Source organism: Leopardus geoffroyi, chromosome B2 (genome assembly GCF_018350155.1).
Source record: "Leopardus geoffroyi isolate Oge1 chromosome B2, O.geoffroyi_Oge1_pat1.0, whole genome shotgun sequence".
In the NCBI taxonomy this organism is placed as follows: Eukaryota; Metazoa; Chordata; class Mammalia; order Carnivora; family Felidae; genus Leopardus; species Leopardus geoffroyi.
Genome location: NC_059332.1, coordinates 74,055,008 through 74,074,428, shown reverse-complemented (window position 1 = coordinate 74,074,428; position 19,421 = coordinate 74,055,008). Strand labels below are relative to the sequence as shown.

At 34.0% G+C, this 19,421-nt stretch overlaps 1 protein-coding gene across 4 annotated transcripts in view; it reads left to right on the top strand.

Moving 5' to 3' along the window:
• The window catches only part of IBTK (inhibitor of Bruton tyrosine kinase), a 90,748-nt gene that overhangs the window by 36,720 nt on the left and 34,607 nt on the right, over positions 1 to 19,421 (top strand). For 2 of the 4 annotated variants that reach the window (XM_045498881.1, XM_045498883.1), the window contains exons 11-18: positions 280 to 454; positions 1,683 to 2,282; positions 3,450 to 3,536; positions 4,589 to 4,671; positions 4,757 to 4,794; positions 5,250 to 5,346; positions 13,607 to 13,708; positions 16,741 to 16,858. In XM_045498881.1, coding sequence (XP_045354837.1) covers positions 280 to 454; positions 1,683 to 2,282; positions 3,450 to 3,536; positions 4,589 to 4,671; positions 4,757 to 4,794; positions 5,250 to 5,346; positions 13,607 to 13,708; positions 16,741 to 16,858 — 1,300 coding nt within the window. Of the gene's footprint in view, positions 1 to 276; positions 455 to 1,682; positions 2,283 to 3,449; positions 3,537 to 4,588; positions 4,672 to 4,756; positions 4,795 to 5,249; positions 5,347 to 13,606; positions 13,709 to 16,740; positions 16,859 to 19,421 lie in introns of all 4 variants that reach the window. The other 2 variants (XM_045498882.1, XM_045498880.1) reach the window with 1 other exon arrangement.

Genomic DNA, 19,421 nt, shown 5'->3' with positions numbered 1-19,421 from the left:
AGAAAGATAACTTTGGTTGCAGTGTGGAGGATGTTTTTGCTGAAAGGGATGAAATTGTGGATAATTGAGAATGGACTCACCAAAATTTCCTGTTTAATACCTGTACATAGGGTACAAATTGTGTTGAAGAGAAGGAGGATATAGTTCTTCAAGAGGACTGACTTCTATATGAAAGATATTTCCATATTCTAGTTGTTTTTCTATTTTCTTTACTCTTAAACCATTTTAATAGCTTCAATAAAGCCTCCATTAATGAAAGTTTATTTTTCTTTTTAGCAGAGATTTTATCAAATCTTCATAATTCCTCATCAGATGTGTCTTGTGTCTCTGATATAAATAGTGTGTATGAAAGAATTCGACTTGAGAAACTTACTTTTGCCCATAGAGCTGTTAGTGTCAGCACAGATCCAAGTGGATGCAACTTTGCAATCCTGCAGTCAGATCCTAAAACAAGGTACACTTGTATATATTAAATTTCATTTTTTAGAAGAAATAATCCCTTTCTTTTGTTTTCAGTAGCTGCTGGAACAAATTTAATTGAACTGCTTTTGCCAAGACTTGAAGAGACTTTAGACATAAAATCATATTAGCTGGATAACTCAAAGGTGGAATTTGTTATAGGAAATGATGAGAGTTTCTTTTCGTTTGTAAACTGATTTTTATTGAAAATACTGAAGATACATATGTACATGCACAATATTTATTTATATTGTAGTACTTAAGATGTACTCTAGGTTCTCAGATTCTGAGAAATATAAATATTTGTTATGTAGTTTGAAAAAATATCTAACCCTTGAATATGAAAATTAATAAAAGAAGAGGTAGTATATAGTCATCTGTAGGGTAGTGTGACTCTCAGTGCAAATCTTTCCTAAGTCACATTAGTAGAGAGATGACAGGTTAAGATAAATATTAAATATTTAATAAATATTTATAGGGTACTGTTGGGAAGAAATCCTAGAAGCAGGGTGACCATCCAACCTGGTTTGCCCAGGTCTGTCCCATTTAAAGCACCAAAAGTCTCATCTCCTGGAAAACCCCTCAATCCAGGACAAACTGGGAGGATGGTTCCCCTACCTGGAAGGGTGGAATGTGGATTGGGAAAGTGTGATAACATTCTTGCAGTATTGAAACAATCAGTGTTGTGGGCTGATTGTATGTCTGTGTGTGTGTTTATCTTTACTTCCTGAGTTTCTGACCTATTGTGGGATCATACTTGAAGTATTTGCTCATTTCTTTGTATATTTGGTTTTCTTCACTTAAAAGGATAAAGAATAAAAGGATACAAAAGAAAGGTTGAGAACTGTACCCTTTTTTGGATGTTTTTAGTTTTATAGTTCTTTGTATTTAGTTACAGTCATTTAGAAAATTTCTATGAAGTGGTCATTTGGATTTATAGCCTAGTGTTTCCCTATAGAAATAGAAAACACTGCTTTTAAAGGAAAATTTAAATCTTGTCATTTTAGTTTAGGAGAAAAATAGAAAAAGGAATAGAAACATTTTAAAGAGTAATATAGTATCTAAGACTGTGCAGTATGCTTATATTTTAGGAAATACCAGATATAAAGTTTTGTAAGTTTGTAACTAAAAAAGAAATTGTACTTTAAAAGGAGAAGAGGCTAAGGATGCTTTTTTTTTTTCATTTTCTTGAAAGTAAAAATGATTTTTTGTTTCATTTCTAGCCTTTATGAAATTCCAGCTGTATCTTCATCATCCTTTTTTGAAGAGTTTGGCAAACTGTTAAGGGAAACAGATGAAACGGACAACATACATGATGTGACATTTCAAGTTGGCAATAGAATCTTCCCTGCACATAAATATATTTTGGCAGTGCATTCTGACTTTTTTCAAAAATTGTTTCTTTCAGATGGGACTACTTTAGACTTTGCAGATGTTTACCGGAAAGATGAAGATTCTGCAGGATGCCATCTCTTTGTGATAGAGAAGGTTCATCCTGACTTGTTTGAGTACCTTTTACAATTTATATACACAGATACTTGTGACTTTTTACTTCATGGCTTCACACCAAGAATAAACTTAAACAAAAAACCAGAAGAATATCAGGGCGCTCTGAATTCTCATTCAAATAAAATGAATTGCCATGAAGATAATCAGAAGTCAGCATTTGAAGTTTACAGAAGTAATCAAGCTCACACAGTTAATGAAAAGCAGAAAAGCAAACCTAAATCTTCCAATAAAGGGAAAAGTATTGGGGAAGATGATCCTGTAAGAATGTTGCAAAATGTTGCAAAGAAATTTGGTTTCAGTAATTTGAGTAGTAGGTATGGCCTCTCCTTAATATCTATTCTTGAACCTCATTATGTCCTTCTTTTAGAAATTCTTCTTTTTCTTGTCTACTCCTCTTCTCCCCTCCCCCAACTCTCTCCCCAACCCTCCTATTTAGAGGGAGGTACATGGATATGTTCTTTCTTTCCTTTCTTCTAAAGCTATCTCTGCAGGACTCACTGGATTAAAACATTAAAGGATGAGGAGGCTGTTAGTCGGTTTGAACTCTCTATGGTGTTTGTATAACAGGGATCTGGAATGGTAGGCAGTGTGGTATGCTGGAAAGAGAACTATCTTTTGAACTAGAAATACCTATATGTGCCTCTTTACTATGACTGGCTGGAGCCAAGATTTCTTAGTTTCTTTGAACTTCAGTTTCTCAGTAAAGAAAATGGGGGGGGGGTGGATAATTGTGATCTCATGTAGTTTTGTTATATAGCATGTGTAAAATGCCTAAGGCAGTATTTGTCATATAAGCCAGATTCTTTGGAATTCTTGTTTTTCTTAAAGTATGTATATTGCTTGTGAAAGTATAATCTTATGTGTGGGGTAGGAGCAGAGGAAGAGTGTATATCTTGTTTCCTATATAAAAACACTAATGGGCTTTGTGGTATGATTTTGATATATTTTTTGTCAGTGATGATATTTAATATACAGTTGACCCTTGAGAAACATGGGTTTGACCTGTGCAGATCCACTTGTATTCAGATTTTTTGTGATAAATGCAGTATAGTACTGTAAATGTATTTTCTCTTATGGTTTTCTTAACATTTTCTTTTTTCCACATTATTGCAAGAATATAATACGTAAATGAATATAACATACAAACCACAGACATACAAACAGATCTACTCTTTGATACTGGGAACACTTCCAGTCAACAGTAGGCTCTTAGTCGTTAAGTTTCTGGGGAGATTTCACCTCCTTGGAGGGAGTGCTGGTGGTGACTCTAACCCCAGCATTGTTCACGAGTCAACTGTACTTTGAATTGAACTAAAATTGAAGGAGAATATATGATACTTTTTTTTAATCACAGAGTAGGGTTTGTTGAGATACTTTTCTAGGTGATATAAATTATATAATTAGGTTCAGATGTAAGGTACTGTAATTTGCTGGATTTTCGTTTTGGTCCATCAACTTAATTTTTATCTACTCTTTGACAGGTTAGATGGAGTCAGATTTGAAAATGGAAAAATTAATGTTATTGAGAAGAAAACTGGTAACAAATCAAAGCTAAATCAGAAAAAATGGTAAGTTAGGAAATGAAGACAAACTTTTCATCTCTACATTTTGAACCTAACTAAGTATGAAAACAGAGCTCTTCTTACTGACATATGAAACAAAATATGTGAATAGATACCCTTTTACCTTTACTAGTCTTCATTTCTAGAAATATTGGAGAACTGTTAAGGTAAGTGGATAAAATATTAACTTCTCAGTAAGACATTTAAACAGTTTTTTTAACAGTTTTTTAACAGTTTTTTCATTATAAATGAAAAAAATTTTTATTTTTTCTTGCCCAAGTTTTGTATTTTTCAACAGGTAGGAAATAGTGTTACCCTAAAATCAAACTAATTATGCCTCTGCATCATTATGATTATTTCCTTTAGTATAAGTTTTTTAATAATAACAAATATTTAGAATATAATTTATTAAAAAGTTTTCGTGAGGCATGTGGGTGGCTTGCTTGGTTAAGCATCTGACTTCCGCTCAGGTCGTGATCTTGTGGTTCCTGAGTTTGAGCCCCACATCAGGCTCGCTCCTGTCAGTCTGTCAGCTCACTTTGGATCCTCTGTTTCCCCCCCGCACCCCTCCCCCACCTGCGCTCTCCCCAAAATACATACATACATACTAAAAAAAAAAGTTTTTGTTTTTAGGTATTTTTACTTTGTAGGTGATAAGTTCTGGAGAAAGAAACTATGGAGATATCTAGATTGTGCTTAGCAAAGAATAGGTTGTAAAAGGAACTGACTTAAAGACCTTTGATCATGATGTCACTTACTATTATATTATTAAAATTTGGTCTGGCCTGTACCGAAAAAGGAAAATTAGAAGTCTGTTCTTGAATATTTATCTGTATTCAGTTCCCTTTAAATATTCTTTATTATAAGGTCCTTATTATCTTTCCTCCAGTGGAAGGAGATGAAATACTTTATTTGTATGTATGCCCTCAAGTTGTTTGTTGTCTGCTATCTTTAATTAAGACAAAAATCAAGTTAAGCCAAATCCTATAATAAATTTTCTACTTGCTAAATATGTAAAGAAATCCCTCTTGCTTCAATTAAAAAAATTTTTTTTTCAGTTCGTTTCTATGTGATGTGACCATGAAATCAGTGGATGGAAAGGAATTTCCTTGTCATAAGTGTGTTCTTTGTGCCAGACTTGGTAAATATACTTTTTATTAGTTCCTGATTTGTTGGTTTTAGTATTGTTTTACTGTTCTCATAGCTTGTACTTTTTCTTTTCTCAGAATATTTTCATAGTATGCTGAGTAGCTCATGGATTGAGGTAAGATTTAAGTTGAAAACACATGGCTGGTAATCACACTTTTTTAAAATATATTCTATATATTTAGTATAATATACTAAAATTTAAAATGGGAGCCTGATATTTTAACTTAATTTTATTTTTGTATTAAACTTGATTTATGCTGAAGCCTGCTGGAAAATAGCAGCATTTAGAATTAAAACTTATTGCAGAAAGGCTTCTTAAATCAAAATTTCCCCTTTATTATTTAGACGTGTATTTGGAATACCAGTGTATTTGGTTTTTGTTTCAATTTTTCTTGCTACTCCATGTTATAAGGCATTTTAAAATTAAACGTATGTCATTTTAGCTTTGTGTTTTATAAATGGTTTTTTTTTTTTTTTTTTTGCATTTGATGTGATTCCTGTTCAGAATTTTCTGTACCAGTCAGAATGTAGTTTTTTGTAGTTTAAAATTAATTATTTTACTTTATTTAGGCTTCCACTTGTACAGCTCTGGAAATGCCAATACATTCTGACATACTGAAAGTTATTTTGGACTACCTCTATACTGATGAAGCTGTGGTGATAAAAGGTATTCATAAGAGGACATTTTAGATGTTTAAGATATAATTGAATAATGGCAAAATCAACATGAATCTTTAATCTAATTGAAATAAGCCATCAACAGAGGCTTAATTTAGAATAAGCAATAGGGATGATTACTAATAGTAAAGGAGTGGATAAAGAAAATTTTCATTACCTCTGTGAAAATGAGTTCTACAAGAATTATATATAATGGTTGAGATTAGATTGAACAGTTTCATACCCTACTACTTATGTGATTGAGATGAGGATCTGATGATATGGAGTATGGTTTTGACAAACACTTTACAAAGTTTTTTCTTGTTTGTTTTCCCCCTTGTGATAATATATCTGAGGGAAAAGAACTAGACCAAGAATTGAATCAAAATTTATGAAGAGATTGTGTTTATATACTTTGTCAAGCAATACACTGATGTTTTAGTTACAAAGTATTTTTGGTCATAGGTGTGATGGAGTGTTCAACTGTATGTATATACCACATTTTTTTAAATCCATTCATCCATCAGTGAACATTTAGGCTATTTCTATATCCTTACTGTTATTACTTATGCTGCAGTGAACATGATAATGTCTTCAAGATTCTGATTTCAATTCTTTTGGCTAAATACCCAGAAGTGGGATTGCTGTATCATACGGTGGTTATATTTTAATTTTTTGAGGAACCTCCATACTGTTTTCCATAGTGGCTATACATTTTACATTCCTGCTAGTAGTGCACACAAGTGTTCCCTTTTCTCTACATCCTTGCCAGCACTTGTTATCTTTTGTTTTATTGATAATGGCCATTCTAACAGGTGTAAGGGCACCTCTCACTTTTTATTTGCATTTTTCTGATAATTATTCACATTGAGCACCTTTCATGAACTTGCTGGCCATTTGTATGTGTTTTTTGGAGAAATATCTATTTAGCTCTTTTGTCCATTTTTTAGCTGAGTTTATTTGTGGGTTGTTTTTGTTTTTGTTTTTGTTTTTGTTTTTGCTATTGAGTTGTAGGAGTTTCTTACATATATATTTTGGATATTGATCCCTTATCAGATATGGTTTGCAATTTTCTCCCCTTTCTGAAGGTTGCCTTTCATTTTGTTGATTGTTTTCAACATTGCTTTGTAGAAGCTTTGTAGTTTCATGTAATTTCACATGCTTATTTTTGCTTTTGTTGTGTGTGGTTTTGATGTCATATCCAAAAAATCATTTACAAGACTAGGATCTTTTTCCCTGTTTTCTCCTATGAGTTTTACAGTTTCAGGTGTTAGGTTTAATCTTTAATCCATTTTGAGTTAATTTTTTTATATGGTATGGATCCAGCTTAATTCTCTTGCATTTGCTCATTCAGTTTTCCTAGCACCCTTTATTGAAAAGACTATCCTTTTCCCATTTTGTATTCTTGATACCCTTGTTGAGGATTAATTGATAAAATGAGCGTTTATTTCTGGGCTCCGTGTTGTGTTCCACTGTATTTGATTACTGTAGCTTTGCAACATAATTTGGAGTTAGGAAGTGTGATGCCTCCAGCCTTGTTCATCTTTCTCAAGATTTCTCTGTCATTCAGGGTTTTTGTGGTTCCATATAAATTTTAGGATTGCTTTTTCTGTTTTGTGCAAAATGCCATTGGAATTTTGATAGGATTTTATTGAATCTGTAGATTGTTTTGGGTTGAGTGGACATTTTAACAGTATTCTTTCAATCCATGAACATGGGATATCTTTCCATTTATTGTTATCTTTAATTCCTTTCATCGGGGCGCCTGGGTGGCGCAGTCGGTTAAGCGCCCGACTTCAGCCAGGTCACGATCTCGCGGTCCGTGAGTTCAAGCCCCGCGTCGGGCTCTGGGCTGATGGCTCAGAGCCTGGAGCCTGTTTCCGATTCTGTGTCTCCCTCTCTCTCTGCCCCTCCCCCGTTCATGCTCTGTCTCTCTCTGTCCCAAAAATAAATAAACATTGAAAAAAAAAATTAAAAAAAAAAAAAATTCAAAGTCTAAAAAAAAAAAAAAAAAAAAAAAAATCCTTTCATCAATGTTTTACAGTTTTCAGAGTACATATCTTTTTCTTTTTTTAAGTTTATTTATTTATTTTGAGAAGGAGAATGTGCACGAGTGGTGGAGGGAAAGAGAATCCCAAGCAGATTCTCTCCATTGCCATTGCAGAGTCTGACTTAGGGCTCAAACTCACAAACTGTGGGATCATGACCTAAGCCGAAATTAAGAGTTGGATGTTTAAATGATTAAGTCACCCAGGTGCCCCAGAATACAGATCTTTTATCTCCTTGGTTAAATTTATTCCTAAGTGTTTTATTCTTTTTGATATAATTGTGAAAGGGTTTATTAATTACTTTTTTGGATAGTTCATTGTACATAGAAAAGCAACTGATTTTTATGTTGCAATTTTTACTTAATTTGTTCATTCTTTTTTTTTTTAAGTTTCCAAATTTATTTTGAGAGATGCAGGGAGGGAGAGAGTTGGCTGTGGGGGAGGGAATCCCAAGCAGGCTCCACACTGTCAGTGCAGAGCTTGACTTGGGGCTTGAACTCACAAACTGTGAGATCATGACCAGAGCTGGAACCAAGTGGAATGCTTAGCCAACTGAGCCACCCAGGTGCCCCTATTTGTTACTTCTAATAGATTTTTGATGGTGTATTTAGGGTTCTCCAGATACAAGATCTTGTTATCTGCAGGGACAGTTTACTTCTTCCTTTTCAATTTGGATGATGTTTATTTCATTTTCTTGCTTCATTACTCTTGCTAAGAATTCCAGTACTATGTTGAATAGGAGTGGCAAGAGTGGGGGTCCTTGTCTTGTTCCTGATCTTAGACAAACAGCTTTCAGATTTTTACTGTTGAGTATGATATTAAACTGTGGATTTGTCACAGATGGTCTTTATTATGTTGAGGTATCTTCCTTCTCTACCTAATTTGTTGAGAGTTTTTATCATGAATGGGTGTTGAATTTTGTCGTCTGCACTTACTGCATGTACTGCAATGATCATATTTTTATTCTCTTGTTTTTTAAGTTTATGTATTTGAGAGAACAAGAATGATGGGGGATGGGGACAGAGAGGGAGAGAGAAAATCTCAAGCAGGCTCTGTGCTTTCAGTGCAGAGCCTGATGAGGGGCTTGAACTCATGAATTGTGAAATCCTGACCTGAGCAGAAATCAAGAGTTAGACGCTTAACTGACTGAAAATCAGTTTGCCCTGATTTTTATTCCTCTCTTGTTACGATAGTATCACATTTGTTGATTTGCATGTATTGAACCATCCTTGCACCAAGCATTAATCCCACTTGATTGTGGTATATGATCTTTTTAACATGCTATTGAATTTGATTAGTTTCTTATTAAGGATTTTTGCAGCTATGTTCATCAGGGGTGTCGTACTGTGATTTTCTTTTCTTGTAGTGTCCTCGACTCCTTTTGGTATCAGGATAATCCTGGCCTCATAAAATAAGTTTGGAAGTGTTCCCTCTCCTTCAGTTTTTTTTGGACAAGTTTGAGAAAGATTGGTGTTAATTTTTCTTTAAATATTTGGTAGACTTCACCCATGAAGCCATCTGGTCTAGAGCTTTACTTTTGGGAGATTTTTGATTTATGGATTCAGTCTCCTTACTCAGTTATTGACTATTCAGATTTTCTGTTTCCTCATGATTTAGTCTTGGTAGCTTGTATGTTTCTAGAAACTCATCTATTTCTTCTAGGTTATCCATTTGTTAGCTTATAATTATTGACAGTAATCTCTAATGATTTACGTTTCTGTGATATCAGTTGTAATATCTTCTCTTTCATTTATGATTTAATTTTTGGAGGGATCATTTTCTCAGTTTACTTAAGGGTTTGTTAATTTTATCTTTTCAAACAACCAGTTCTTAGTTTCATTGATCTTTTTTGTTTTTCTAATGTCTAATTCATTTATTTCTGCTCAGTCTTTATTATTTTTTCCTTCTGACTTTGGGCTGACTTCTTTTTCTAGTTCCTTGTTATATAAAACCCTTAAGGTTCTTTCAAGATTTTCTTTTTTTTGTTAAGGCATTTATCAGAATTAGAACTTCTTTTGCTGTATCCCATAAGTTTTGGTATGTTGTATTTCCATTTTCATTTGTCTCAAGATATTTTGTACTTCTCTTTGATTTCTTCTTTGAATTACTGTGTTAATTTCCACATATTTACACATTTCCCTATTTTCCTCCTGTTCTAGTTTATACCACTGTAGTTGGAGAAGATACTTGGTATCATTTCAATTTCTTAAGTTGTTAAGACTTGTTTCATGGCCTAATGTATGATCTGCCCTGAAGAATGGTTTATGTGCACTGAGAAGAATGTGTATTTTGCTGTTGTGAGTGGAACGTTCCATATGTATGTGTTAGTTTCATTTGGTCTGTAGTTTTGGTCAAGTCTGATGTTTTCTTGTTGATTTTCTGTCTCCATGATCTATCTGTATTTGAATATGAATATCCATATTGAAGTCCTTTTATTACTGTATTGTTGACTATTTCTGCCTTCATTTTATGTATTTTATATATTTAGGTGCTTCATTGTTGTATACTTGTATGTGTATTTATAGTTCTATCCTATTGATTTATTGATCTCTTTATTATTATATAATAACCTCTTTGTCTCTTCTGTTTCTGACTTGAAGCCTATTTTGTCGGATAGAAGTATAGCCACTCCAGCTCTCCTTTAGTTACCATTTGCATGGGGTATTTTTTTCCATCATTTCACTTTCAGCCTATGTGTGTTCTTACAGGTAAATTGAGCCTCTTATAGGCAGCATAATGTTGAATCTTGTTTCTTTATCCATTCAGCCACTTTGTCTTCTGATTAGAGAATTTAATCCATTTACATTTAAAATAATCGTTGATAGGTAAAGATTTAATAATGCCATTTCGTCAGTTTTCTGTTTTGTAGTTCCTTTGTTTCCTTTTTCTCTCTTGTTGTCTTCCTTTGTGATTGAATGATGTTTCGGTAGTGGTATGCTTTGATTCCTTTCTCTGCATTTTTTGTGTATCTGCTCTACGTTTTTCCTTTGTGGTTACCATGAGGCTCACATATATGTAACAGTATACATAAAATTAAACTAATCACAACTTAACTTCCATTGCATACAAAACCTCTACATTTTACTTTTCCCCATTCTGCCATTATTTCTTAAAATATTCTTTAGGTCATACTTTTATTTTGCGACTCCCGTATGTATCTTGATATGCTGGCTGGTGTTTCATAGGTCTCTTTTTTTGTTTCAAAAAATTTTTTTGATGTTTTGTTTATTTTTGAGTCAGAGAGAAAACATGAATTGGGAAGGGGCAGAGAGAGAGGGAGACAGGAACCAAAGTGGGCTCTGTGCTGGCAGCAGAGAGCCCGATGTGGGACTTGAACTCAAGAGTAATGAGGTCATGACCTGAGCTGAAGTCAGATGCTTAGCTGACTGAGCCATTCAGGCGTCCCCATAGGTCTCTTATGCCTTATTAATTTTTATTCATTGTTTTTTCTTTCTGTTCTCCAGATTGCTTATTTCAGTTGACCTGTGATTTGTCTCTTCATTGATATTCTTGATTTCAAGAGACATTATCCTCATACTTCCTTTTAATTTTTTAGACATTTCCTTTAATTCTTTGTACATATTTAAAATAGCTGATTTAAACTTTAATAATGCAGCATCTTCATTTCCTCAGGGAGAGCTTCTCTTGGTTGCTTTTTTTCCTGTGGATGGGCCATACTTAACATGTATTTTGCATCTTGCATAATTTTCATAGAAAACTGGACATTTTATTTTATATCTATTTATGTTTTGGGAGAGTGCAAGTGGGGGAGGGGCAGAGAGAGAGGGGGGAGGATCTGAAGTGGGCTGGGCTCTGTGATGACAGGATGACAGCAGCAAGCCCAATGTGAGACTTGAGCTCACAAACTGAAAACTGGACATTTTAAGTAATATGATGTGGTAACTTTTGAAGTCAGATTCTCTTCCCTCCCTGGGGTTTGTTAAAAAGTTTTTGCTGTTTGCTTTTTGACTTTTCTGAACTAATTAATACTGTAAAATCTCTGTTCTTTGTCTTGTGTGACCACTGAAGTGTCTACTGGGTTAGCTTAGTGGTCAGCTGATAAGTTAGAAATTTCTTTAAATGCCTAAAACCAATAAATTCCCAGCCTTTGCCACGGAGTTCTTTGTGTGTGTTGGGGCATGCCTTCATTTTTCAGGCAGGCAGTTCATGACTCTGCTTTAGCTCTTATTTTCTGTTTTAGCAGAGCCTCAAGTTCAGCCAGAGGTAAAAATTTAGGACCTTAAGTTTTTCCTTGGCATGTATATAGTCATCCACATACATGTGAGCTTCTGGTTTCACAGCAATATTTTAGGACTTTTCAAAACCCCCATGGACATTTGTATTAGTCAACTGGGACAGCCATAACAAAATATGATAGACTGGTGGCTTGAACAACAGAAATTCATTTTTTCATAATTCTGGAGGCTAGAAGTCCCAGATTAGAGTCTGGTAAGGTTGGTTTCTGGTGAGGACTTTCTTCTTGGCTTATTATACATGAATGCCTTCTTATTATGTCCTCACATGGTCTTTCTGTGTGTGTGTGTTGTGAAGAGAGGGAGGGAGGGAGACAGACAGTTATCTCTTTGATATCTCTTAACTTAGAGGGACACTAATCCTATTGGATCAGGGCCCTACCCTTTATAATTTCACTTACTTTTAATTACTTTCTTAAAGGCCCCATCTCCAAATATAGCCACACTGGAAATTAGGACTTCAACATGTGAATTTTCAGGGGATACAAACATCTAATCATTAACATCCTTTTTCCCTAGCTTTTATTAAAAAAAAATGTTTTTTATCTGCTTCTTGTTTGCTCCATCTATTATCATTGTCTCAGTCAGCTTCAACATTAATTGCAACTGATTGTTTTTAATAAACACCCTGGGGGAAGAGGCTGTTCACACCAGTAAAAGCTTTGAGTCAGGTCAAAATAAAGACAAGCCCTGCCGCACATGTCAAATAATGACTTACCTTTAATAATGCTTTGTAACTCTTCTGTTGTCTTCAGTGGCTTTGGTTGTTCGTTTTCACTGTGATTGTAGGCTTGTTGGTTTTTAAGACTGGAGGAGGGGAGGGGAAGATTTAAATAGAAAAAACTACAGTGCTCCATTGCTCACTGTTCTTAACAAGATTCAGCCATTTTTCTTGAGTCAATACTCCCTAGATTACTGTAAGCCTTTAGCTAACTTCTAGAATTTTGAAAAAGTTCACAATTTTCCTAGTATCTTCATTGCTTTTGTGGAGAAGAGGAATTCTGGAAGTAGTCCTTAGTTTGCTATTCATAGTGAGTTCACCTCTTCCTCTTTGTCAAAAATAGTTTTTCGACATTTTTTCTTCTTAATCTTTTTTTCTTCCTATTGTGGTTTTGTTTTGTTTTGTTTTGTTTTGTTTTTGTATTTATGTTATTCTGGCAGTGGCTCAGGGTTACTGCTTTAGGCGTTAATAGTACTCAGGACGAGAAAGATTATTTTAAATAAGGAACTCCTATAATTTAAAAAGAAAATGTACTCTTAGGCTTGCTTGCTTGTTTATTTTGTTCATTTATTTATTTATTTAGAATGTTTATTTATTTTGAGAGAGAGAGCACAAGCAGGGGAGGGGTAGAGAGAGAGGAAGAAAGAGAGAGAACCTCAAGCAGGTCTGCACTGTAAGCACAGAGTGCGGTGTAGGGCTCAAACTCACTAACTGAGATCATGACCTGAGCTGAAATCAAGAGTCGGTTGCTTAACCAACTGAGCCTCCCAGCTCCTTAGGCTTCTTTATTTAAAACAAATATGAGCATCTAAAAGCATTATTCACCCCACTTCCTGTGTATACATTTGTTCTTAACGTATATGTTATATGTATTTAACACATATCTACATAATAATTTTGGTGCTGAGATTTGAATTTCCCCTCTATTTATTAGATTGAGAAATGTTTAACAATATGGGAGATTTTAATAAGTCAGGCATTTTTAGACTAAATGCTTTGTAGACTAAAAAGATCAATTCAAGTTACCCATTTTATGGTCCTAGTGTGAACCAAGGCATTTTGGTGTGTTTCTTTACAGTTTTCCACTTAAAAGGTAGAAAAGTCTCACATTATTACTATTTATCATAGTTGCCACTCTTTAGAAAGTAGTCATTATAATTCTCCTTCTTTGTGTCTTAATTACTTGAACTTTTGTCATAGGTATAATGTACAAAGTAATAGTTTTGCTTGTTTTCTTTCTTTTTTTAGAATCTCAAAATGTGGATTTTATTTGTAGTGTTCTTGTGGTGGCCGATCAGCTTCTCATAACTCGATTGAAAGGGATTTGTGAAGTTGCATTAACTGAGAAACGTAAGTATTTTTTAATTTGAATATTACTATGTTTGCAGGTTGATACAGGATTATTCATTGACTTTTGATGCCATAAATTTACCATTTTACCATATATGGTAAAGTGCACCATTATGTTTTTGAATTATGAGGAATGTCAAAACATTTAAGCTATTTTGTGCAACAATAAGCACATCCATCTTCCAGACATGTTAATATGTGAAAATATGTACATCTGATAATTGAAATATGTAAATTTTTTGAAATGTCATGAAACCTTGAATAATGAAGATGGTATGAAATTTATTTTGAAATTACAAAGATGAAAGTTTGAAAGAATTAAAAAAAAATTTTTTTTTAATGTTTATTTTTGAGAGAGAGAGAGAGCAGGAGTGGGGGAAGGACACAGAGAGAGGGAGATACAAAATACGAAGCAGGCTCTGAGCTGTCAGCACAGAGCCTGACATGGGGCTCAAACTCACGGAGATTATAACCTGAGCCAAAGTCAGACACTTAACCGACTGAGCCACCCAGGTGCCCCTCAAAGAAATGATTCACTCTTGTCCTGGTCTTGGCTGTAAGCCTGTGTTTAACTATCTGTTACTATTTGCCAGAATTTTTGTTTTAATTTTTTTTTAATGTTTATTTATTTTTGAGAGAGACAGAGACAGAATGCAAGTGGGTTAGGGGCAGAGAGAGAGGGAGACACAGAATCCGAAGCAAGCTCCAGGCTCTGAGCTGTCAGCACAGAGCCCGATGTGGGGCTTGAACCCACCAACCATGAGATCGTGACCTGAGCCAAAGCCAGACGCTCAACTGACCAAGCCACCCAGGCGCCCCCTTGCTAGAATTTTTATATAATCATCTTATTTATATATTTGATCAAAACTTATCTTTTCTCTTAAACTCTTATTTCTGTCTCTGTTCGTTACTTCATTTAATAAATAGTTCATTATTTCAGTTCATTGCATGGCTGTCTTTTTGAACATTGAAATTTTGAAACCCAAAGCTATTTTTTATATTGTTTTTGTTCTTTACGTCCAAATTTTTTCAGTTGTCAGAACTGATGCATCTTAACTATATTTATTAATCATATTTCCCCCTACCTTTTTATTCTGTGTCTATGCTAGTTCAGGTAACTGTTATCCATCCCTTCTGTGTAGTGTTACTGTAATATTTTAAGTCCTCTTTCTGTCTACTTTCTTTAATTTTTCTGTTGGGAGTAATCGTGTCTTCCTGTTTAGGTATTTTTAATTGCTTACTCTAGGATAAAGGTTAGATTTTCTTAGCCTGATATAGGGTTTCTAATTTTATCTTTGTTAATCTTTGTTCATCTTTGTTCATCTTCATTGTCACATTGTCATACTTTAGGAAGTATGAAAGGATTTCCTGTCAGAATTTTCTAATTTTTTCTTGCTGATAGTTTGTCTTAGTTCTGGTGTCTTATATAGTTACTTTTCTTGAGCTTTGTGGAGAGACTTCTCCTTGGTTATCAAAAAAAAAAACCAAAAAAACCCAACATCTCTAATCTTTTAAGCTACAAAATGGAAATATATTAAAATAAAGGATACAACATACTACAGGAATAAAGTATACGTATTGGAAGGGCTCCTGGGTGGCTTAGTCGGTTAAATGGCTGACTTTGGCTCAGGTCATGATCTCATGGTTTTTGAATTTGAGCCCTGCATCAGGCTCTGTGCTGTGCTGGCAGCTGAGAGCCTGGAGCCTGCTTCAGATTCGTGTCTCCCCTGCTCACGCTCTCTGTCTCTGTCTCTGTCTCTCTCTCTCTCTCAAAAATAAACATTAAAAAAAAAGTATACATATTGGAGATATTTTTAGTTGTTCAGTTGACTTTCCTGGCATTCCTTGGATATTCTTTTTCGGTCCATGCTACACAGCTTCCTTATTAATGAATATCTTGATCTTCCTAGAACTTAGCAAGAGAAGAGTTCAACAGAAGTTTGATCTCTATTATTGGGTAATCCTTGTTCTCAACTGAACAACTGTAAAGTTTTTATATGATCCATTTTTTTGTGTGTGAAATGGGAGAGTTTGGGTTCATATTAGGTTTGGTTAGGAGCGAAGCAAAAACCATTATTGACTGCAATTACACCTTTTGACAGAGTTAGAAGAAAGAAAAAAAACATAGGGTAAGCCAGGTGTAGAAAATAGTTATGTTCCTCTCTTGGTTTGGACTCATAGTAAATAAAGAATGAAGGGGTTTGGAAAGCCAAAGTCATTTACTAAGTGAGTAGAATATTCTGAGATAGTCTCTAGCAAAATAGGACACTTCATGCATAAAGTTACTAGGATTGTAATAAAATCCAGAATCTTTTGTACAGTTATACCAGATTCTGTACTGGCCATGAATAATGATATAGTAATATTTGAATGTGAATATTTTCCAAATATATAGTGCGTATATGTGTTTATGTAAATATACCCACATAAATTTTGATGGATTACTCAATGTAAATATATTTTATAGAATGATTTTGTCAGTTTCTCTTAGTCTTTTTTTAAATTACCCTTAACGTTACTCTTGACGTTTTTTTATTTTTTATTTTTTAAAATAGTTTATTTTTTAATTTTAAGTAATCTCTGTGCCCAACATAGGGCTCGAACTCACCACCCCAGGATCAAGAGTTGCAGGTTCCACCAACTGAGCTACCCAGGCACCCCTGGTTTCTCTTAATCTTAAGATCTTCTTAGTTTTATAGAAAAGAGACTATTCTGTCTATATAAATGAAAAGGAAGGATTATTTGTGAAAGTTTAAACTATTCTAAAATCCTTAGATAGAAAATTGTCAATTTTTAGGTGACACATACCATCTCTATTTTATTTTGGTGTGTTTATTTTGCCTCATAACCAATCATTTAAAATACTTTGGCACATTGGGATGAAAAGTGCATTCTATATTTGCCCTACTATAGTTATTTTGGCAAGAAAGTACTTTCAGTTTTCCTTGTTCAAACCTGACAACTTTAAAAATAAGTATGTATTATTTGCTGTAGTAACATGGCTTTTGTCTCACTTTGTCTTTTCTTTGTAGTTACCCTTAAGAATGCTGCTATGTTACTGGAATTTGCAGCAATGTACAATGCTGAACAATTGAAACTATCTTGTTTACAGTTTATAGGACTGAATATGGCCGCTTTACTTGAAGCAAGGTAGGTTGGGTGCATACATTGTATGACTGTTGCAAAAGCAATTACTTATACATAATAGCAGACATGTTAGCAATTTAAAAGAATAGTGACAAATTACAGCTTTGTAGAAAAAAATGTAAGGGGATTCAATCATTCCATCAATATTTGAGTGCTTGCTTGATATATGCCAGCCACAGCTAAGCTACAACAGTGAACAAAATAGGTAAAATTCTTGCCCTCAATGGAAAGCATATATTTTTGTTGGAAATTTGTGGGGAAAAAAATTATAAGTATGTTCTTTATATCTATGCATTCCACTGTTTTTAGTAGTGGAATTATTTGGTGAAATAAATTTGCAGATTTATTTTTTAATATAAGGTCTAATTTTTATTACTATAAAGTTGGTGGTGAGAAAATGAGTATTTTGGTGAACATAGAAGTTTTAGATTAGAGTTCCGCACGTCAGTTTGCACTTTTGAAGCTTCAGTATTTTGTTTTGGATATAATAATGATAACTAATACTATGTGCCAGGCAGCATTCTCAAAGTGTTATATAGATCTCAGTTGATTTTCATGTAAACCTTATGATGACATAGATTCTGTTTATATCCTCATAGACGAGAAAACCCAGGGACACTTTTTTTTCAAAGAATCAAAATTTTGATCTACATAATTTATTATATATGGTAATAGGTTTTTCACATCTCAGCTTCCAAAGTCAAGATGGTCTTTAATGAAACTAACTCTAAAATATGAAATAAAAGTGCTCTACTTTTTAGAGGTGAATCACTAATTCTTAATAATTGCCATGTAGGATTCAATTCACAGGAAATTCTTTTGGCAGTATAATGCTTTGTTATTTTGTGAAAATGCTTTTCAAGTACATATTAATGTTATGGGATATTAGTATGATTTTAAAATGCCTCTGGTATTTTGGTATCAGAATCTCGCTAGGGTTTCAGAATAAATTTCTTTGCTGACATCACATTAATGATTTTAATCAAAGCAATTTTTTTTTTACTTTGCTTTGCCAAACTAAGCTCATTCATTTGTCAGATAAGAATCAACCAAAATGCAAAAGAAGCACTGAATCTACTTAAAATATGATACTGGGGCGGGCGCCTGGGTGGCTTGGTCGGTTAAGCGTCCGACTTCGGCTCAGGGCTTGATCTTACGGTCCGTGAGTTCGAGCCCTGCTCGGGCTCTGTGCTGACAGCTCAGAGCCTGGAGCCTGTTTCAGATTCTGTGTCTCCCTCTCTTTCTGCCCCTCCCCTGTTCATGCTCTGTCTCTCTCTGTCTCAAAAATAAATAAACATTAAAAAAAATTTTTTTTTAAATAAAAAAAATATGATACTGGAAAATGATGTGTGTCACTACCATTGTTCAATAGTTACATTGTGACAGGTGTCAGATGAACCATTAAGAATGGGACATGTGCTGTGGTGATGTCTCTACTTGTATAATTTTACATGAGTAGACATGCATAACTTGAATTAAAACAAAGATTTGTACAAATTTAACCATTCCTAGAAAACTGTTTGCTGGGAGTATAAATAAATATGTATAAAGATATTAAAAAAGGAGAGCTGCACCAAAATTGATATAACATCACAGGTTAATTATCCTCAAAATGTTAAAAACTGGTATGGTACAGATTTAAATATCCAAATTGTTTTGCACTCGGAAAAATAGTTTAACATATATTTTAGAATGTAAACTTGAAGTTTTTTACTGATGCCTTAAAAGTATCTCTTTGGAACTGGAGAGTTCCCTGAAATCTACTTTGAATACAACTGATGTAGTCCAAACATTTTATACATCATGAACATACTAAAGTCCAGAGAGATAAAGTTAGTTGCTCAAAGTCATGCAGGTAATTGCTAGCAGTGATAGCTGTAGATAGAATTCAGGTATCGTGACAGGCCATTGTTCTATCACTATAATACTTTAGGAATTAAAGATTACAGATGTGGAAAATGAATACAGGTGGTGCCTGACTTACCATGGTTTGACTTAGGATTTTCCGACTTTACAGTAGTGTGAAAGTGATACACATTCAGTAGAAACTGTACTTTGAACTTTGAACTTTGATCTTTTCCGCATACTAGTGAAAAGTATAAGTGATCCTGGTGATCACTTATGGTGATCCTGGGCAGTGGTAGTGAGCCGCAGCTCCCAGTGACACACAGGGTTTTCAAGGGTGTAAACAACTGACACACTTATTTTTTACTTTCAATACAGTAATAAATTACATGAGGTAGTTAACACTTTGTTTTAAAATAGGCTTTGTATTAGATGATTTTGCTCACTCAAGGCTAATGTAAGTGTTCTGAGCACGTTTAAGGTAGTTTAGGCTAAGCTGTTCAGTAAATAGGTGTATTAAATGTATTTTTGACTTAAGAGATTTTCAACTTAAGAGATTTATTGGGATGTTGAGGAAGAACTATATTTACAATTTTGCTATGATATAAGTGATATAAAAATCTTTTCTAAGGGTTTGATTTTACTGAAGATGTGTATGTATCTTCCTGTTTATTTGAAATATATAACTATACATACTTTCAAAAAGAATTTGTAGCATATT